General features: G+C 32.3%; 1 protein-coding gene across 1 annotated transcript in view; it reads left to right on the top strand.

The window, feature by feature from the left end:
• The first annotated feature begins 955 nt into the window (after positions 1-955).
• The window catches only part of LOC115967419 (65-kDa microtubule-associated protein 3-like), a 71,904-nt gene continuing 49,114 nt past the window's right edge, over positions 956-23,745 (top strand). The window contains exons 1-2 of the mRNA XM_031086508.1: positions 956-1,017; positions 1,599-1,725. Coding sequence (XP_030942368.1) covers positions 1,680-1,725 — 46 coding nt within the window. The 5' untranslated portion in view covers positions 956-1,017; positions 1,599-1,679. The remainder of the gene's footprint in view (positions 1,018-1,598; positions 1,726-23,745) is intronic.

Here is a 23,745-nt window from a genome sequence, read left to right as displayed (position 1 = left end):
GCACTGTGCACGTCTAATGGTTCTAAAAATCCATTCCACAACTTCTAATTATTAAAAAATATGAAAAAAGACATGGGACTGTATGCAAAACTGTGAATAGTGTGATGAATCAGTTTTGGCTACAAGAACGAAAGATATATGGTAGACTGGTAGTTGTTGGATTGAGAGCCTTGTGACCATTTTATGGTTTAAAGCTTGAAGTTTGATTAGGCTTGGAACTTGGGCCTAAATGGGTAGATAATTGAGGGATTGTGAGAACTGAGCTAAAGATCCAATGCTTTCTGCCTTGAAAATTTTGACATTTTGTGAAAATTGCTGATTGATTAAAGCAAAGAAATGAAACCTTAAAATCCAAAACAATTAGGTTGTCCCATTGGGGTTGGAATTGGTGGTGGTGGTGGTGGTGGTGGTGTTGTTGTTGTTGTTTTTAGTTATTTCTGCATGCATGTGTGGCCTTGGTACCTCTCTGTGTCAAGGCAACATGCCAAACCTACCATGGTCAGGACCACAATCCAGGACCCAAAAATGGATCATTATGCCTTAATTTAGCTCTGGGCTTTCAAGCATAACAAAATTGGGAAAGTCACCTTGTGATTGTTATAAAAACTAAAAAAAGAGCTTTATTTCAAGAGCTTTATTCTTAGAATTCGTAATAGGTGACTTCGAATTGCGGCTCATGTATGTACAAAATACTATAGAAGACTTTGAATAATTTGACTAAAAGAGTGACTTCAAATGCAAGGCTATGAGATTTGTTCATTAACGATGACGAGCGTGAACCTAAGCTTTATTTAGTCCAGTGTGCACAAGCCCTAGCATAGCCCCCTTTTAGGCCCAATCCTAGCCCAAGTTGGCTTAACAAGATCACAAAATCCAGCAACTATCTATATTACAATCTTACATAAATCTTCACCCACCCCCTCAAAATATTCTTTTGGGCCCACCTTACAAAAATTCTTGGAAGAAACTTTGACACAAAATCCAAATTTTTTTCAGCCTTCTTTCCGGTTAAATGAGGTGAGATAGTAGGTAATTATGAAAAAACTTAGTCTAGCATGTCCTAAATAGTTATCCCTGAGCTTTACTGTAAAAAGATTTTCTTGGGGGCTGCGTTCAGCATGATTAGTATCCTGCTAAGAGCCTGAGCATGCTGATTGAGAATGCTGTAAGCATAATAATTAGCATATTGTGTATATACTGTTGTAGTAAATTTGTATTAGCTATTGCTATTGTTATAGACACATGACAGAATGCATTTGATAGATATTTCCATTCAAATATTCTTTTTGAAGAGTCATTATGCCATGGCTCATGATTGCTAATATATTCCTTAAACGTTTTTGTGCTGAACCAACAATACTTTAAATACGCCTTTTGGGTAAAGATTTATTGGTGACATGCCCTATATTGATAGTGCTTCTGCTGTCAAATGTCGATCATGCTTGGCAGGGGAATCAGTTTTTATGAGTTTAATCTAAAATTCTCTCTGCATCTCTTTCCCCTTGGCAATTTATTGATGAAATGTTAGGAATACCCTTTTTGTATCTTGCTATATGGAATTTTCTATTAATCACTTCTATAATCTTTTTTGCTTGAAGGTGCAAAGCTGGATCAAAAGTGGCTTAAGAGATTTTTTTCCGTTTCCCGAGCATCAGTGTATTGGGGCATCCCAGTTCCTAATGACAATAAGCAAACCATATATGTGTGGCTTGATGCATTACGAGGGTAAAGTTCTTTTCTTTTGTAATTCGAAATTTGCTAAGCTTCTGAGTTCCTAATTTGTATTACAAATATTTATTTGTACTTATCTATTTATTTATTTTATTACCACAAAACATGTAGTAGACATCAGTCAATTTCCAACTTATGAAACAACTGTTTGTATATATGTGTGTGTGTGTAAGATTTATGAAAGCTTCTGCTTTATATAACATTAGCAATCTTTATCTATTGACTTTTTATTTCATTTTTCTGCTGAACAGATATGTATCGGCACTATCAGAGTACACAGGGCAAGCTAATCTACAAATTGCTGTTTCTTCAGGTTGGCCTGCCTCACTACACTAGATTAAAATATGTATAAGCATCTTCTATGCTTATTGGAAATTAAGTTCGTGCAACTGGCCACTTAATAGCTGTACTAAATCTATTATCTTTATTCTAATTATTAAACCTAACATAAGCTGTAAGACCCCTGATTCATTAATTTTGCAAATAATTATCTCTCTCCAGGTAGGTGCTGTATTTAAGCATCAAACTTTGGATCGTGCATGCTGTGAAATATGACCTCATGTTTTTTGCTCAAATAATATTAAATATTAATAATGCTAGATTTTAGTTTCTTTTGAATGAAAAGTAACACTTAGTCACTTACATATGAAAATTCCTTAATTGGTTTTGCTGCTGACTGCTGCTGTATGAGACCAGCAAATATGGAATGACATAAACATTGGTGAGAGTGAAGCAGACGGTTGGAATTGGAGAGGCAATGCTTTGAAGTCTACAGACCAAAGGTTGAGGAGGCTGCCAATGCCAAGGCACGCCTCCATTGTCTGTTGCAGCCGAAGAAGCTGAACTTGCCACTCTCATGGCTGAACGCCTCCATCTGGATTTTGGATTATTGTCGACTTAGTGAAATGTGGTATTGTGTAATTTTGCATGGATGTTTTGGTCTATCATGTTAGGATTTTGGAACTATTGCGGACTTGGTAATATATATTAATTTGTGGTCTTTTGATGTATGTGCGGTCGTGGAACACATTGAAAGAGCATTTTATATAATATTGAGTTTTGAGATAATTTAGACTTTGTAATGTGGTTCTTTAGAGTATGTGTATGGTTGTGGTATGTATTGAAATGATTAGGTGCAAGGTATCTAATATTGTGTTTTGGAATATAATTTCCAGTAGGTTACGTAATATGGTGTTTCAAGCAAGTTATGTAACTCGTTTCAAGGGTCATAAGCCACACTCCTGAAAGTTGCAGAGATTTACAACAATAACACATTATAAAATAAGCAAAGCTGCTAACGTCAAATCTCAAATACATTGTTTTTGGTTTTTAATTATGATTTGAGTTATTCAACATTAATACATTATAACCACAATACAAACCATGTAATACAAACTAAATAAAGCTATACGGAAACACATTGCATAACGAAAAGCCCGATTGGTTTATCCAAAAAGAAAAAAAAGCCCGATTGAGAAAGTCACAAACAAAGCCGATTACTAGGCCCATATTCATACAAGGATAGAACAATGGGTCCAAGAATGGGCTTGGGCCTGAGACTTTAATCGTAGGCAACCTTTCCCTCACACCTGTGGAACACCTCAGACTCAGACTATGCTACCTTATTTTAACTTACACTAAATACGCATCCTAGAATGAATTTAAATTAAGCTATAATTCTTTAAATATGCATGATCTCCCTTTGAGGGACAATTCTGATCTTCATTGTTGTACTCATTGTTAAGGTAGGCGATTGTGGAATTAATTCAAGCTGTCGAATCGGCATTAGTGACGGTGACGGTGGTAACCAACATACTGTGTAAGGCTCCATATCATTTAGAGGTTCAAGAAGAACATTATGCTGCTTGTTCTGTGTATTATGTCCCTGTGTTACATTTGCTGCTTGTGGTGTTTTGTGTCCTAGAGGGCAGAGTGTGACAGTCTTATTATTAAAGGTGGAGACGGAGAATAACATGACCTGAATATATCTCAATTCTCCTATATATATATACACGTTGTTTAATTAGTTTCCTTTTTATGGAGTTTCAAAAAAAATGATGCCCTTTAAGAGTTCTAAAACTTCACTGCACAATGTCTTTGCATGGAAAGTAACTTATCTTTTTTAAAGGAAAATTATTGTGTATTCCAGAAGTATACTCTCTCCCTCTCACAAAGAGATGGGTCATACCGTATACTTACATAATTATATATTTAATTGAAAAAATTATCTTTAAAAAATTCTTATTATTTAAAAGAGAGAAAAAATAGTATACTTGGAACCAGTAAACGTTAATTACATGCGTCCTTAAGGTTTAGGTTTAAATATAACTATACTATATATTCCAGGCCAAAATGGGAAATTAACCCTGATTTTCAAACATTATAATTAGTAGGCCACGTTTTCAAATTATATTTTTTACTAGCATCTTGAGTCTAAGAGGCTCGATTTAGGGCCAATAAATCGAGTTTCAAAGACTCGATTTTCATGGGTTGATCAGGTCTGATGTGGCATTTTTTCCACGTGGTGACCACCTGGAAATAATGTTTTCTCTTTCTCTGTTTTCTAATTCATTCCAAAATTCTCAAGTCCAACAAACAAACACATTCTCGCTCAACGCTGCTCGTGGTCTGAGCTCGTCGACCCAGGCCGCGTGGCCAAGGTTGCGTGGCTAGGTCACGCTGGCCTGGGTCAGTTTGATTTTCAGAGTGTATTTTTTGATTTTTGGGTTTGGGTTTCCGATTCGATCAGTTTTTATTTTGGATTTTGTTCTTGAGTTTTTTGGGACTTTGGAAGTTTAAGAAAGTAGTTTTGGGACTTTGGAAGTTTGAGAAAGGAGAGTGGGAGAAGGACACTGGAAAATATATGTACTGTAAATGTTGCAGATCGAGTCTTAGAGACTCGATTTATAGGTGGACGCCACGTGGAAAAAGTGCCAACTCAAACCCGATCAGAACATGAAAACCGACCCTTAAAAACTCGATTTATAGTCCAAAATTGAGCCTCTTAGCCTCGAGATGCTAGTAAAAAATATAGTTTGAAAACGTGGTCTACTAATTATAATGTTTGAAAATCAAGGTTAATTTCCCATTTTAGTCTATATTTCATACACTCAAAAAAAAAAAAAAAAATCATTATCCTTTTCACAACTTGCTAAAGTTGTAAATTGAAATTTGAGTAACGTCATGTTTACCATGCCCTTGAAAATATTTGATTATAAATAAATCACAACAAAATATGTTGTGGATTTGGGTGTGTGAGTGTGTCCCTAATATTATTCAATCATGTTAATTGCTGAAAAAAAAATATCAATATAGAATTAGATGCTGATGTTCTTGTACATTTACTTACTAACCCTTCCTTTATTAATCTCATATTAGATCCCCTTTTGAATGATTGCAGGAACTTGATTAGAGCCCTCCCTAACTGCACAATGACTCATATTTTTAGGGAAGCTAACAGATATATTGATAGGCATACTAAGATGGGCGCGGTTCAGCTAACTGACTTCCTTATTTTGTATGAATCACCACTTGTGGTGGATAATCTGCTAGCTTTTGACAAAGCAAAGCTCTTTTGTAATAGATTGGTTGTTGCATAGTGGTATATATTCAGTGTGTTTAACCAAAAAAGAAAAAAAGAAAAATGGTGAGAAAATGTTTTTGTGTCACTGATAAATCTTATCGTTTTGTGGAGAAGGTTAAGAAAAAGTAGTCATTTTCAGTTTTTCATTTATGTGGGCCAATAGAATATTCTGTCAACTGTAACTTGCCCTCACGCGCAAGTTCTATTTTTGTTTGAGAATTGCTTAGAGGTCATTGAATTAAAGACTTGTGACCTATATATCCTCGACTTTATAGTTTAGCTTAAATTAAATTTGGGCTAGGATTGGACCTACGAGGGAAGGTAATTTAGTAATTGTGGAAAATGGGCCTAGAAGGTGCATCTTTGCTTTGTTTCAAAGTTTTATTTTTATTTTTTAGCCCAAAGTGATAGATTGTATTTATAATGAATCAGAGTTTACTATAGGAAGGAGAAAAGAAGGTATGTCCTAGAGCCAAACCGAAGGTTTCTTTGTCTTCTTAGCATACAGAACTAATTCTTGAGTCACCTTATTACAATATCTAGGAATGGAAGTATAATAAAAAAATGCATCTATTGAAATATTCAAAATGATATCTCCAGAGAGCAATTATCTTTAAAAGAATTTGATTTGTTGACATTGAATAAAAAGACTATAAAACTAGTGAACATTTCATATATAGAGTTCGAATTTGTTAAGGATGGGACATAAAACTTATGTTTTACATCATCTAATAAGAGATTGTCAAATTAGTATTTTACTTAAAATTCAATACATTCTACAACACCTAATAACATCTCAATAAACTCCTAATTTGATTGGATTTATTTATGGGTATTAGAATTGATTGGATGTGATTATGTTTATTCTTAAATATTAATAAGATGATGTGACATGTTGAAATTGAAGAGATAAAATATGGGTTTTACACCACATTCTTATAGAATTTAATCCCTCATATTAATTTATTACATATCCATCTATTTTACATAAGAAAAATATAACTTGACTAAATTAGTACAAATTGCACTTTATAAAAACATTAGAAAAAAAAAAAGGGAGAAATAGTAAATTTGTCTTCTTTTCGTTAGGGAAGTAGGGGAAAAAAATTGAGTCCAGGAGGAAAATACTAAAAAACCCTATTTCTTTTGGAGATGAGTTTCTTCTTTACCAAACTAAGAAAATTGTACTCATCCCACCATTTCCTCTCCTCATTTTTTTTTCATTGTTTTCCTTTTCATCCTAACCAAACAAACCTAAATATATATACATTTTTTAAAAAATAAAAGAACGTGGAAGTCTATCACCTTACTACCGCGAAACTTCACTGAAGTGGAATTTTCTTCCCATTTGTCGTACAAGATTAGCTTAGTAAAAATATTATTCAATGACCTCGCGTTATCTCTATGTCATCCTTCTTTGTTGCACCGTTGCAGTGACACCTCCTTATTGCATTGCCAGTAATTTTTAAATTTCTGATGGAAGAAAAACAACTTTAGATTGCAACTCTTAGGGGGAAAAACACACAAAAAAACAACAACTTCAAATTGCATAAAGTGGAATTTTCTTCCCATTTGTCGCACAAGAGTAGCTTAACAATATTATTATTCAATGATCTTACGTCATCTCTATGTTGTCCTTCTTGGTTGCACCGTTGCTGTGACACCTCTTCATTGCTTTGCTTGTAATTTTTAAATTTCGGACGGAAGAAAAACAACTTTAGATTGCAACTCTTAGGGGGAAAAAACAAAAACAAACAACTTCAAATTGCTAAAAGTGGGGGTATTTGGTTGCATACTCTAGTTGAAATGTTTATGATTTTGCTTTTCAAAATATCTCACATCATATTATTTATTTTATACTATACTTTATAAAAAACTATTTATGTGATTTGAGAGATGCAATGGAGAGAGAAGAGATTAAGAGGAAGAGAGAGAGATCTGAAGTAAGAAAAAAAATGTTAAATTACTGATTATTCCAAAAATTTAAGTTATTAGAATATAGTAAATTTAATCATTTAACCACATATTCTAACACTCCCCTTACGTGTGGACCAAAACTACATTTTCAATAGGTGAGGAGACACAACATGTGGGATTTTAAATCGAAGGTAGAGGAGATAAGGATCAAACTTAAGAACTCTTTGTTCTAATACTATGTCAAATTTCCGATTATCTCAAAAGTTTAAGCTATTAAAATATGATAAATTTAATCATTTAATCACATATTCTAACAAATATATATATATATATATATATATGTATATAAAATACAAATAAACACTAACCTTTAAATATAGTAATAATGATGACATTTTATCTTTTAAATTGAAACTTTGACCTTCAAATCAATATCTACTATATATATATATATATATATATATATATATATAAAGAACTCTGACCTTTAATTCACAACTCAGAAAGTCCTCCAAATCCTTTGTGAGATCCTTTCATTTAAGCCTTGCAGATACATATCCAAATCTAATCAAAATCAGGTACCATGGCCAAACCATTTCTGCCTCCTCCCCCGCTTTGCGCATTTGTAAACCTTCCGCCTCTTCCTACACTTCACACTCCTATTCAATCGTCGACCTTCATGTCTCCTTCTCTGAATGGGTGTCAATATAGCTTCTTTGACCATCGTTATGTCTCCTTCTCGGTTAATATATAGCTTAAGTCATTGACAACTAATAATTTTTTTCCCTGATATGGTATTAATACAACCTCTTTTTTTAACTAAGAGGGCAAAAAAATGGCTTTTGGGCTTGTGGACCTGTGGCTTGTAGCGGTAATGGTTATCCTTCTTACACTTTTTTTGAGATTCTTCTTTAAACTACGCCAATGTACCAACAGTGGCAGCCACAATAACGTTACCTGTATCCAACTTCCATTTGTGAACACTGACGACAGCTTTCAATCAGCCTTTGTCTAATCTGATCCTCACCAATACGTACACAGTGTAAGTCTTCTTTTCTTTGGAGCTTTTCTGTGTGGACTAAAATTTCGTTCATGCACGAAGTATAATTTTTTATTATTTAGAATTTCATGCTGTTTTTTTGTGAGTTAGGACATGTTTGGCAATATTGTTCTAATAATGTTGTTTAAGTATGTGGATGAAAAAATATTGTAAAAATAAGTATTGTGTTATTTAAACAACAAAAACTGTTATTTAAACAATACAATCAAACACCCCCTTAATTAGTTATATATATATATATATATATATCATCAACTGTCTGAGACTCTTGAGGTTTTTGACAGGTGTGAGAGGGAAGTTGGCAACAAACTGCATATGAAAATTTTGTTTGTTATTATTATTAATTACTATTATTGGTATTTTCCACTCTTGTTTTGACTTCATTTTTGTTGTTTTGGTTTCTTTGTTTTAAAGTAAAAACATGGGTTTTCAGTGTGGACTCATCAACCCACACAATATGACAACGATGACATTTATCTTGATTACTTGATTTGGTGTATGTATTGTGTATTTGTATGCAACTTGCTGCTAGTTTGTATTGTGGGCTGTTATATCTCTGAGATTTGCAGCTTGTCTTGTTTTGTGTTTATTTCTTGTTGTTCTCTATAATTGTGTGAAGTGTGTACGTAATAAATTATTATTTTTATTAGTGTATGCGCACTTGTACGTATATCATTTGACTAAACTAGTGCATCCAATATCTATATTTGAGTTAACCTAAAGTCGCCAATTCTTATCATGGACTTTGGGATGTTGAATTTTGTTTTTTGGTTTTTGTTTTGTTCTTTTTTCCAGCCTAAGAATAAAAATTGTCTTTTTTAGGAGGCTCAAAAAAAGTGTCATGTAAATTAACAAAAAAGAACCTTTTGTCTTGTGGATTTTCTTTATAAGGATCTTTTGTTCCACTTTAATTATTACACTTCAGGGGTTTCATTATTTGATTTTCTCAAATCTACTAAAAAAAATTGTGGTAATGGAGATTTTATATAGAAACATTTTCATTCCACTTTGAGTATCTCGCATCTACTATTTTGTATTAGTTTTTTTTACATCAACTTTTATGTGGACATTTCCACATCAACTATGGATATCTATGTAAAATATTGGATGTAAATTAGTAGGAAAGTATATGCATAACTTTATAGTTTATATTTCACCAATTACAATTTGTCAATGTCAAAAAAAAAAAAAAAATTACAATTTGTCACTTTTTTATTATAAATTTTTCTGGTTAAAAAAAAAAATCAAATACTCAATATATTTTAATTGATTGATTGATTGATCATAAAATGAAGCATATGTATAAAATATTCCGATTTGCCAAAAGAACGAAAGATGTGTATATGGTAGACTGGTAGTTGTTGGATTGAGAGCCTTTTGACCATTTTATGGTTTAAAGCTTAAAGTTTGGCTAAGATAGTAGGATTGGAACTTGGGCCTAAATGGTAGATAATTGAGGGATTGTGAGACTTGGGCTAAGAATCCAGTGCATTTCGGCCTTGAAAATTTTGACACTTCAAGTTCAAGACGAACGAGTTTCTCCATGGCATTTTGTGAATATTGCTAATGGATTAAGCACAGAAACGAAACCTTAAAATCCAAAGTAATAGGTTGGCCCATTGGGGTTGGAATTGGTTTTGTTTTGTTTTGATTTTTTTTTTTTTAATTTTTTTTTGACCTTTGATTAATGGAAGGTAGAGTAGAGGAAATAAGGATCGAACTCATGATTTTTTGCTTTGATATCATGTTAAATTAACAATTGTCCCAAAAGTTTAAGTTATTAGAATATGGTAAATTTAATCTTTTAACCGCATACTTCTAACACTGAACTTTCAAGCATAATAAAATCCAGGAAAAGTCACCTTATGATTGTTATAATTTATAAAAACTAAATATCAGCTCTATTTCATGAGCTTTATTCTTAGAATTCATAATAGGTGTTTCTCAACCAAAAAAAGAAAGAAGAAGAAGAAGAATTCGTAATAGGTGACTTCGAATTGCAGCTCATGTACAAAATATTGTAGAAGTCTTGGAATAACTTGACTAAAAGAGTGATTAAAATATTTGTTCGTTAATGATGGCGAGTGTCAACCTGGGCTTCATTTAGTCCAATGTGCACAAGCCTAGCATAGCTCCCTTTTAGGCCCAATCCTAGCCCAAATTGGCTTAACAATATCACAAAATCTAGCAACTGCCTATTACAATCTTACATAAATCTTCACCCACCCCTCAGAATATTCTTTTGGGCCCACCTTACAAAAAAGACATAATCTTTTGCACACATACACCAAAAAAAAAAAAAAAAAAAAACCCACAATCCATGATAAAAATTGGCCAATTTAGATGAACACAAATGGTTTGGTCATACACATAATCAATGATAAAAATGACACTTTTATTAAGACTTAAACCACACACTCTAGAAAATTATAGAGTTTCACAAGCTAACACATTACAAAACAAGAAGCAGAGCCACAAATCTCACTTCTCAAACTTTTTTTTTTTTTTGGATGAATGAGACTAGATTTTATTCAACATAACAACACCACAATACAAACCATACAATACACACAAGAGGAAGCCATAGTGAAACATATGCAGTCTTCAGTTCACAACTCCAACAATCACCAATTTATTCCATTAAGATAGTCCATTGCACAAATTTGAAAATGGTGGAGAAAGGGAGTGAGCAAACAACTGAACAAGAAACTACATCACATGATACTATTAAGTGAAAATGCACATTATAATAGACAATGTATTAAATTTTACAAAATATTTATCAATAGTATGAAAGTAATTCAGTAGAAACAGTAAACTTGTTTTGAATGTGAACATTTAAGTGTATAGTGAAAAACATATAACTTGTTAAATAAACAACTGCCCTCTTATAAAATTTACCCTATTTCAATAAGCCATAGTTTAGTTACAAGAACATTACTTCATCATTGGGTAAACTACTTATAATAACATATAGTAATACACTTAACAGTAAAGTTGTTTTTCACTTTCAATTTGTCAATAACAATAAACAATAAGTAGTGTATAAAATATTAGCCATCGAAGACATTCTTAACAGTTGGCAGGTGAATCCCATGAGAAACAATAACCCCAAAGAGGTAAGATATAACAATAACTTAGAAGAGCAAATAATAACAATACACCGCACTGCACCACATCACACTACAATAAACAATATTTTATCCAAAAACCAACTCTTAGCCTTGTGTTAGCAAAGATTATAGTCTATCTAATTATTAGAAATTGTTTTCTTTTTCTTTAATAATATCATAAAATATTTCTTTATATATATAAAGAATATTTTATGATATTCTTTATGATTTTTTTTTCTTTTTGAGAAGACTTCTTTATGATAAAATAGATAGCAATGTAAAAAAAGAAATTTTACATAAAAGGTTCACTATTTAGCAAAGCTTCTTTCTAGTTTTACATATATAATATAATATCTTGAGATGAATCATTATCTAAAGCCCACTTTACTTCAAATCGACAAACAATTTACGTGTCAAAAGCCTTAAACAATATCAACCAGAACCTAATATAGGATTAGATGATTCGATGAATATAAACATGCCAATATCTATTTATATCTAAGAGAATACAAGGCAGTAAGAACAAGATAAGGATTTAACTATTGATACATACTTGATTCAACACTTAAAATTTTGTGCTTAACTTTTTAAACCCATTAAGGTAGCTCTCAAAATTATAACATGGTAGTACCTAAATTTCATATCATTACTATCAAAACTCAATCATATCGATCACCTTGTAGTCCAAATGGAGAATAACCCAGTTTTCCTAAAATTAGGTTAACAGATATTCATAATTCCTAGGTGATTTTTTTTGGTAATTAAGCTTATATTTATTGAAACAAAATGGAGAATATAGAGAAAACCCTCAAACCAAAGCAGAGAAAACCCTATACTTCATAAACAATGGCTACAACTCTACTCAATATCTTTTTAGTAAATGTGAATTTTGACAAATCAACCATTAGATAACATTTTCTTCATATATTCTCTATACTTGCAAAATTTCTAGAAAATCAAAGATTAATAGCTATGTTATCAATCATATATTTAAATTTCAAGTTTTTGTAATCTAAAATTATTTATAAAATATAAGTTCATAGATCGAATACTAAATAACATTTTATTGGCACCGAATTTGACATACATGTTAAAAATATAAAGAATATGTAATCCAATTATTAGATTTTCAAATTATGTAACTATATTAATATTTTTAGTAAGAGTTATAGCCATTAGTTACAATCAAGTTTATAATCAAACTTTGTTCAAATACCTCCCTTTTTAGGCCCAATCCTAGCTCAAATTGAAAACATTTAAATACCAAATCTCTCAACAATTCATCAAACTATAATATGAGAAAATAAATACTCCAAATACAACATCAAGTAGTCTCATGGTTACCAAATTTACAATCATAAAAAAGCACAACAAAGCAAATTTTGTTACATAGTTCTCTAATCTCTACTACATGCTCTTCAGGTAATACATCACATGATATTGTTAAGTGAAAATGCACATCATAATAGACAATGCATTAAATTTTACAAAACATGTACCAATAGTATGAAAATAATTCAGTAGAAATAGTAAAACCTGTTTTGGAAATGAACATTTAATAGTATAGTGAAAACTGAAAAACGTATAACTTGTTAAACAAACAATTGTTCTCTTAAAAGATTTACCCAATTTCAATTAGAACATCACTTCATTATTGGGTAAACTACTTATAATAATAGATAATAATACACTTAACAGCAAAACTTTTTTTTTTTCACTTTCAATTTGTCAATAACAATAAACAATAATTAGTATATACAATATCAACCAAACTAAGACATTCTTTAACAATCGGCAGGTGAATCCCATGAGAAACAATAACCTCAAAGTAGTAAGATATAGCAATGGCTCCAAAGACCAAATAAAAATAATGGTTTCAAAGAGCAAACAATAACAATGCATCACACCATAATAAGTAATATTTCATCTGAAGATCAACTCTCAGCCTTTTGTTGGCAAAGATTATAAATAGTCTAGCCGATTATTTGGAAATGTTTTATTTTTCTTTAACAATATCATAAAATATTATTCTTCATATTTATATATATATATATATATATATATATCTTGAGAGGAATCAATATCTACTACTTACTTCAAATCGATGACCAATTTTTGTGTCAAAATCTCCAAATATCAACTAGAGCCTAATACAAGATTAGCTGACTCGGTGAAAATAAACATGCCAATATTTATTTATATCTAAGTGAGTACGAGGCAATAAGAACAAGATAAGGATTCAACTATTGATATGTACTTGGCTTGACGCTTAAATTTTTTTTCGTAACTTTTCAAATCCATTAAGGCAGCTCTCAAAAGTATAACATGGCAGTACTTAAACTTCATATCAATTCTATCAAAACTCAACCATATTGATCACCTTGTTGTTCCAAAACAAAGTAAATAGGAGAAACTCACAATACTAGAGAAGGAAAGAAACCAACATAGGGAACCTCCTTGCTACTACAACCAAATTACAAATCTAACTACAAAACTAAAACAAGCCAAAGCAAGTAGCAAAGCAAAAATGCACTAACAACTAAAGAACATATCTATACAACATCCGAACCAGCACTTTAATGCAACAACACATGGACAACACAATAACACTTTGGCAAAACACAACAACATAGGAGATCTAGGATCCAATTAAAAAACCATTTGGATCAATCCCCTAATTACAACAGATGGTAGCATTTAAAACTAACTTCTTGAACTTAGTTTGAAACCCCAACCTAGTTTTGACATCCTTAATGATGCTTCTCTTGAGTTGCTCTTCAGTCCAAATTTTATCTTCATGAACTATGGCATTTCTTTGCAACTAAATGTCGTAGGCCATTGGCTACCAAGAAAGTTTGTAGGCTATTACTCTTAACCACTTCCCTTTTAATTCTCTAGCCCCCAAGCAATCTAGTCCTCCCACACAAACTAAGCATTAGAAACTAGACACAATTTCATCATGTCATCCGAAACTCTTCTAGTGAATGAACATTCAAGGATGAGAGATGATCAATATTTTCACAACAATTTCTACAAAAAAACACATAAGCTATTACCCAAATACCTCACTTGGCCATTGTATCTCGTGTGGAAAGTTTGTTGTTTATAGCTAACCAACCAATAAACGAATGTTTTGAGATAATTAAATGGAACCAAAGCAAATTTCAAAAAGATTTACATCATGACATTCACAAATTTACAGCCCAAACCATCAAATATTAGTAACGAAACACGTCATGAGTCTCTAAATAAAGTTCTTGTAGATTTTGATTAATTACTCCAATATCTTTTTAACGATGTAGCTTGTACTTGAAAGTTTTTAAGCCTAAAACCAAACACTAAGGGAACCAATAATTTTCTCACCACTTTGGCTTTAAAATTAAAATAACTAGAAATTTCCAAAAATTATGAGTTAACTCAATTTAACCAAATTTCGTGACAAAATTTCATGTTGATCTCAAGTCATGCTAAAATCAAGTCAGTATACCCAAATTTGTTAGAAACGGGGTTACAAAAACTTTTCAATTTTTTGTAAAATTTCTTTGAAATTGTCCAACATAGTAAATTCACAAGAAACCCAGCCCTTAATTCATGATTTTTTCACGATTTAACCCCCCAAATCAGTTGCCCAATAATCCAATTAAAATCTCCAATTCAATTGGGTATTTGTTACTTATCAAATCCTAAGTACCCGATTGTTTCTAATCCCAAATTCTCTCAAAATTTCAAGATAAATCCCTTAAATGATCTACACAATAGCAAATAATAATAAATCCATAAAAATGGTATTTATTCCTTACTTGGAATTTTCACAATTTCTTTCATTCCTTGTAATAATATTTTTTTTCATGGTGCGGGGATGGATGTGATGCTTTTGTTCCGTTGTTTTTGATGAAGGAATTGATTTTGATAAATAGTTTCTTCCTAAGGTATTCAATCTATCCCTTTGTCATTTTCTTAGTTTTAGTCTTTCGTTGAGTTATTATGGAAAATTGTGATATTTTGTTTTTGGATTTTGCCTCTGTTTTGTTCTGTATTCTGAGCTCTGTTTCATTTGGCTTATGTATCATATTAGGCTCAGCCAAAATCATTTCAAAGTTCACTTTTTTAATGTACAAAACAATCCCATTTTTATAAAGAAATAATTAAAAAAAAAAAAATGAAAAATAAGCTGTACCAAACGGGCATTGAGTGAGACAGCTTTCATTCATTTGGGTTCAAAATAATATGTTATCTAAATTCAAATTTACACATTTATTTTCTTTCTACAAATTCTCAACAATCAATAGGATAAAAATTTACTTGCTGGTTTTCCTTGACACAGTTATAAGAGGTGTATATTGATAAATATGACAGATTTTGTTTGTTGTTTGGGAACTTAAACCAATTCTTTCTTATCTTTTTCTTATGGATTCAATCGAAGTACTGTGTATGAAACTGAAAAGTACTGTGATATATTCTAATTGCAATCTATAACATGAACTTTTGCTCAATGTGTGGGGCAGGAGATATGTTCTGTTTTGGACTCATGAACAATGCTAATTTAATCACTGATATATTGGACACTCAGGATAGCTACAATGTGATCAACTGTGTTGCTATAGTGACAAATCTTATAATAATTACTACAACTACAACATAGATTTTGAGAAATTGGTGTTTGGTGATGTTAAGATCTTATCAGTTAGACATGTAAAGGGAAAAATGGTGGTGACAATGTGAAGAGTAATATTGGTAGTATGAGAATGTTTATTTGTTGAATTTGCTTAATGATACATCTCAAATGAAATTTGAACTTGGGGTTTGGATGCATAAAAATTCCAAGTTCAAAGTTTCTGACAAATTTTGAAATATAACGTTTACCCAAAAAAGGGATATTGGCAGGTTAAAATTTTAATTATCAAGTCCAAAGTAAAATCTCACTTCAAAATCTGGAATTAAAAGTTTCAGACGCAGACCAATTATTCTAAATCTTGTTGACAAACCGAGGAGGTTACATAAACCATAGTATATCATGAGTTCAATGTGAACTTCAAGTTGAAGCTAGCTAAATCAAATATGTTTATGGTGAAGCACTTAATGGCTATGGCTAAGTAACCTTTCATGGAAAAAAACTTCTGATCTGCATACATGATCCCCAATCAGGCTGTCCTTGCATACGCATGATAGCCTTTGCAAGAGAATATGGCTGTGTGTGTTGATTTTTGTGGTGTATTTTTTAATATACTAGAAGCATATATAGTTATATACTCATTTTGGTTTGTATTTGATAAGTACACTCAAAATTGGATGTGGCCCTGTTGACATCCATTATCATTCGCTTTAGTTCTTTTACTCCTCATTCCACACCCCCCCCCCCCCCCCTTCCTCTCCTCCTTCTCTAATTATATTAGAATTGATTTCAAATACAGGCCACAGTTTCTTTTCAGTGCAATGCTTTTGAGTGCAAAAGCATTGGGTAGAATCTGGGATGATCTCATTTATTCCAAGGCGATAAAAAGAACAAGTCATATCAAATTTTAACCATTGATATGCATTATCACATATTATGACATAAACCTTGTAATTATGATTAATTAACTTTGATTTGTCTTGTGTCTAGTTTTCTATAAAATTTGAATTTTGGCATCTTCATCAACTTTAAGCATATAAACTTTTGGTTTCCTGTGAGTCGGCTGGTAATGCAGGTAGTTCAGAGTTGGCTCCTCAAAAACAATTCTGGAACGGTATTTGGCACCTGCAAGTTCCTAATATGATCAAGCATTTTGTTTGGCAAGCTTGTAACAATGTTCTGCCAACAATGAGTAATCTCTTCCATCGACAGATCACTCCTTCGGCCAATCGTGCTCTCCGCCAGTCTCTCCCTGAAGATCCTCTTCACGCATTCTGGTTATGCAAGGAGGTGGAATGTGTGTGGCATCCCTGCACCTGGGCTTCCCAATCAGTCTCTTCTCCTCCAGAGAATTTTTGTGATTTACTCAATTGTTTCTTACGATTCCATGATGATTTTCAAAAGGAAATTTTTGTTATTGCAGCTTGGTTTTTGTGGAATAGGAGGAATGCTCTTCATTTCAGTCGGACAGCCCAACCTCTAGCCAACATTCTCTCTATGGCTGGACATGTACTCCAGGAATTTCTTGCAGCCCAGGATCCCAAACCACCGGTGTCTCGGCCTCATCCCTTGATTCAATGGCGTCCCCCTGATCAGAATGTTTACAAATCGAACTTTGATGCAGCTGTTTTTAAGACCGGCAACTCAGCAGGTATAGGGGTCATAGCTTGAGACTGGAGAGGTGAAGCTATCGGTGCTCTTTCCTTGTCCATTCCCCTAGCGCAGACGGTTGCAGAAATGGAGGCTCTCGCATGCCGTAGGGCGGTGCATTTCGCTGGAGAAATCAGTCTTCACAGAGTTATTTTTGAAGGTGATGCGGCTGTGGTTATCAACGCCATCTCTCAAGGGAACGATGCATTGTCTGCTTATGGTAATATCATTAACGATATTCGCTGCCTTGTTGCAGTTTTTCAGGTTTTTCAGTTTTGTCATGTCCATTGTAATTGAAACGTTGTTGCAATGCAGTCGCTAGAAAAGCAAAAAACCAGTTGGGGTTCCAGGTTTGGATGGAAGAAATGCCTGAGGATATTGCCCCCTTAATTTTGTTTGATGCTCATTAGTTTGATTGTTCAATAAATCCTTCTATAAAAAAAAGTTAGTTTAAACGTGCATGAGAATATAAACAAGTTCAAAAACTTTTGCGGAGATGAAAAGGGGGGAAATTTGACCCTCTAATCCATGAGAGAAATTAATGTTATCTATATATATAGAATAATAAGTGAAGCAGAGAGAGTGTGAAATTGAATTCCAAATTAGAACTCTAATTTTGTGCCATGTGTCTAGAATCTGAAATTGAAGTTGAATTTTGCATTATGTGGCTAAATGTATGTAGGCTCATTCTCATTAAAACCACTTCTATGTATCGGGTCAAGTGAGTTACTGTGCTAATTAAGTTTTTTCTTGATTTTGTAGTCAAACGTGAAAACCAAAGAGATTAATATCGGTGATAAGAACTTGGTTTGGGTACATTGCATAATTTCCAAAAAGATAGCAAAACCAGAATTTGCATCTTTGTTATAAATTGCTTACAAAGTTTGCATCTTTACATTTACACTGAGTTTCGGATTAAAGTGCTTTCTTCTTGGTTCTGACACTGAGTTTTGTTTACTATTCACTTACAAAGTTTGCATCTTTACATTTGTTATAAATTGCTAATATGTAATTAGATGCACATTATGCCTAAAATTCACTATCCTTATATTTGGCTTTTTGTTCAGGTTTGGCACCTATAACAATGAAGAAAGCACTGCTGTGGACCGATGGATGATACTTTTTGCAGGCTGCAAAGGAAATTAGTGATCAATGGAATCTCACGCGAATTGGAGAGGACCCGGCTGTAGATGTTTGGATGGCAGATGTGAGTCACTATGTTTTTAAAATGTTCAGTGAAGGTAAAGGCTATGAACAATGTAAATTTTCCGAAGAGAGATTTATTATTCTATTATTATGCAAGTTTGGTCACCTTCTTGGAGTGGATCACTCCACCCTGTCTTTCTACTGGAATTTTTTATTCAGATTGTTACAATTTAATTCAAAATTTTATTTGAATTTTTCTATTGTTGTTACTATCATAATTTTCATTCCAATTATTCAATTAGAATCTGAAATTGGAGTCCAATTTTACTATACACGTGTACAATTTAATTATTTTTAATTTTGCTGTCATGTGCAAAAGCCAATGAGATGAAATTAATAACACATTAAACACTCATGCTTTGGGAATCAGTAGTACCAATCTAAATCTATTGGACCTGCTTCGTGATAATACAACTATGAAGGATGTATAAAAACAAGCACAAACCCCTCTCTCTATAAAAAGAGATTGGAGAGAATTTCTTTTATCAGCCACGGAACTTCAGAGGTTTTTTCTTCACAGAAATGTCCATCATGTTACAAAATGACTCATCGTAAAACTACAAAATGAGTACAACTCTGAGGGTTTTTTTTTTTTTTTAATTAAAAATTTTTTAAGTTGCGAAAATTTCAATCACCAATAGAGATTGAAGATTCAAAAGCGTGAATGGATCTTTTGGATAAACATTGTCACCAAGGTTCATCTTTCTGTGTAAAATATATATACTGCTAAGTTTTGTTAATGAAATTTTCTGATTAATAATATGAATTTAGACTTAACTGAGCCTTTTAAATATTAATAAACTCATGATTAATAATATATCAATTCCCGTGCGGTAGCACGAGGCTACATACTAGTTTTAATAATGAGAGTTTTAAAAATAAATATAGAATATGAAAAGTGATTACAAATGAAGTTTTAAAATTGTTAGAAAATGATGGGTTTTAGTTAATTCAATTGGTAAAATTTCTGATAGTTAAATAAGAAATCTAGGGTTCAATCTCTGTCTATATCAAAAATTGATTAGTGTTTTGGTCTGATGATAATGAGTTATCATTAGAAATGGACGTTATAAGTTGAAATGCTCTTAAAAAAAAAAAAAAAAAAAAAAAGTTAGAAACAATCTCCCAATTTCCAAAAACATTTCAATATCAAAAATCAATTATGCCCATTCTTGCCTGAGATTCAGTTGAGCGAATGTCAAAAACACTAAAACCATCGGACAGTAACTTTTTGTTAAACACTCGCTCAACCAGATGTCTAACGAATAATGTTTAAGGAGTGGCTAACAAAAATACAGCAAATGCGTTATATTCTCTACTTGCTTTTCTATTGTTTCTTTGACTCTATCTCTTCTCAAGAGATAATACACTTCCAACTTCCAAAGTGGGATTAAACTTTTATTATAGCCGACTTGGATATAAAAATATCCAACTTATTAAATGAGTTAATCTGAAACACAATAATGTGTTTGTGAACAAACTTATGAGTATTACGCATAATTTAAGTATAGTATAGCATGTTTATATGTATACATGTATCGAAATATACTTATATAGACTTGATATTAGATTGTGTAAGTTTGTAAATAAGTCTATAAGATATCAAATTATTATTTATAATTTATTACTAATATAATCTATTTTGTAGGAAAATTTGCATATAATTTTTAACAATATAAGGTTGGTGAATTTAACTTTTATAAGTTCATAAATAGAATTATTCAATATAATTAACTCAAACAATATAATTTCAAGTATAATTTGGTTATTATTTACTAGCATATATTGGTGATGGAATAAAAAATTTTAGTCATGAGATTTACTATATATGAAAAAAGAAAAAATTAATTAAGTAGTTTGTTAAGACAAGAAAATGAATAAAACTTGAGTATGTCTAGTTTGATGAAAATTTTTAGCTCTACTTATGTGTAAAATAAAATAAAATAAATAATTTATAAATCTGTAACATTCAGCTCGACTTAACTCGTTCAAGAATGCCATTGAGACCACCCATATATAGGATAACAAAGTAAGTATTTTATGAATGTTCATGAAGACCAACAATGTATAGGTCATGCTGAGAATTTTTATTTTATTTTTAATCTTTCTTTCTTTTGAGTAAACATGTTGAGAAATTTCAAGAATAGCAGTTAGCAAAAATTTCAAGAATGCCATTTAAACCACCAATTAATATTGTAATGATGTCAGGTTGGCAAAGCAGATCATGGACGCTTTATCTTTAGCTCGAGCTGCGTGGAGTTTTTGTGTCAAAATATGATGTAAAAGGCAAAATTAACCCAAGATAGAAATGCACTATTAGTTTTCTTTAGCCTGACTTGTTGAATGTTCCAATTGTTGTGCACATTTTCCCCTTTTTTTTAATGATCTCCTTTGTTTTGTTATTTTCATTCTGCCTGCAGTTAGACATGTCTTATGATTGTTAGAAGTTAAACTTGTTTTTAATTAATCTTTCATAAATAAGTGAGTTTCATAAGTTAATGTAGTGAGACGTTTATTGAAGTTATGCGTGGGATTTATGAATGTAAGAGTTAGAAAAATAAATGTAGTGGGAGTTAAAGGTTGGATGGTGTAATATATAAATCCATTCATCCATCAAGTTCTAAGTAAGAGTTGAAGAGAAATACAAAACTTTAAAGAGTTCTAACTCTTCCCTCTCCATTCTCTCTCCCTTTATTTAATTTGTGAGTGTGAATCTCTTCTATATACTAAGTAGTGTGTGAGCGTTTATGAGAGTAAGTGAGGAAAGGCCCATCAGTTTTTTGTTTTATTTCCAACAAAGTAGCATCAAAGCCAATCAGTTCGTGGTGAGAATGGCTATTGCTAATGGTGTCATTCCAATTTCCTCGACTTACCAAACAAAACTTTGAAAATTGGAGTATCTGAATGAAGGCATTGCTCGGATCCCAAGATGCGTGGGAGATTGTGGAGAAAGGTTATGTGGAGTTACAAGCTGAAGAATCTTTGACCCCAAACCAAAAGGAAGCCTTGCAAAAAGCTCAAAAGAAAGATCAACAAGCTCTTATGTTGATCTATCAAGGTTTGGATGAAACTATGTTCGAGAAAGTTGCAAATGCAACTTCATCCAAACAAGCATGGGAGATTCTTAAAAACTCTCTAATAGGAGTTCATAAAGTGAAGAAAGTTCGCCTTCAAACATTAAGAGTCGAATTTGAAGGTTTGCACATGAAAGAATCTGAATATATTTCAGATTATTTTTCAAGGGTATTGGCAATTGTAAATCAATTAAAGAGATATGGTGAGAACTTGGATGATGTGTGTGTGGTAGAAAAAATCCTACGGTCTTTAACTTCTAAGTTTGACTATATCATTGTGGCGATTGAGGAATCAAAAAACTTGGAGTCAATGACCATTGACTAGGTCATGGGATCATTACAAGCCCATGAAGAAAGGCTCAATAAGAAGAAGTAACAGCCTTTGGAGCAAGTCCTACAAGCAAAGCTCACCTTGAATGAGAAAGGTTGGAGTGAAAGTAGCCAAAGAGGCCGAGGACATGAACGTGGTAGAGGGAGAGGATCTGGAGGAAGGAATGGTCAAACTCTCCCAATTATGAAGAGAGGGGTCAAAGTTCACAATCCACAAGAGATCGTGGAAAAGGAAGTTTCTCAAGACCATATAGAAAAATGTATGATAAGTCTAATATCAAATGTGGGCAAAATTATAATTTCTTAAACCACTTTAGAATTACACTCCATTTAGACAGTTCAATGAACATGAATTTCATTCAAAAATACAATTGAGCTCAAAACAATTAAAACAACGTGCAAAATGCATCAATCAGATCATCTGATTAAAAAAAAAAAAAAATCAAGCCACATTAAATTTTCACTGTTGATATGCATTCTCACATATTATGGCATAAAACCATGTAACGATGTGTCTACTTGTTCGTGAAATTTGAATTTCGGCATCATTCATCTACTTAAAGCTCGGTTAAACTTGCATAGAATAGAAACATGTCCATAAACTCCTAGAGAGATGAAAAGGGGGGAAATTTAGTCGTTTAAGCTTAATTCTTTAAATACCATTTCTCATGTCTGAATTCCCCTCTAATACAGGCTAAATGAAGAGTAGGAGATGGCTGTAATATTTCTGTTAACCATAAAGTCTGGTTCCCTACTAAAATAAGCCCCTCACTCCTTCAACAATTAAGTGTCCATAAACTTTTTCAGACCTCATTAAATCATGAAACAAAAACCTGGAATTCTCAGCTCTTAAACCAAATCTATGAATTTGAGGATGCTAAAGCTACTAGTTTTATCCCCATATCTAAAACCGATAGGGATGATATGTTCATTTGGTCTCAATATAATAGGGGAGTCTATAAAGTTAAAAGCGAATATCAGCTTCTAGCAGAAGGCACTCAACACAATACTCATAAATAGGGAATAGATTTGGAAGAACTTATGGAGGTTGAAAATTCCATTCAGACTTATTATTCTTCTGTGGGAAATTCTGAATAACGCTCTTCCAATTATATTGTGTTTCGAGAGAAGGAATATTGTCACAGATAAGGTGTGTGTCTTGTTTCACTTAGAAGAATAGGATTTAGATCATCTCTTCCTTCCTTGCTCCTTTGCCAAAGCACTATGGATGGGGTTGGCCATTATTAAGATCAGACCTGTTACAACCAAACTCATTCATTCACTGGTTAAAGCAATGGTTGCAAGACATTAAAAATTGCGGGGTCCTAAGACCTCTTTTTGAAATTAATATGTTGAATATTTTCCATGTTTCAACTAAACATCAGCTAGCAGATATTTTCACAAAACCTATTGGGCATGTACAGTTTTTCAAGCTCCTCTCCAAGATGGGCATACTCAACATCTATGCT

The sequence above is a fragment of the Quercus lobata genome, chromosome 11 (assembly GCF_001633185.2).
Source record: "Quercus lobata isolate SW786 chromosome 11, ValleyOak3.0 Primary Assembly, whole genome shotgun sequence".
NCBI lineage: Eukaryota > Viridiplantae > Streptophyta > Magnoliopsida > Fagales > Fagaceae > Quercus > Quercus lobata.
Note: the sequence above shows the minus strand (reverse complement) of the source record. Positions and strands in the feature narration are given on the sequence as shown.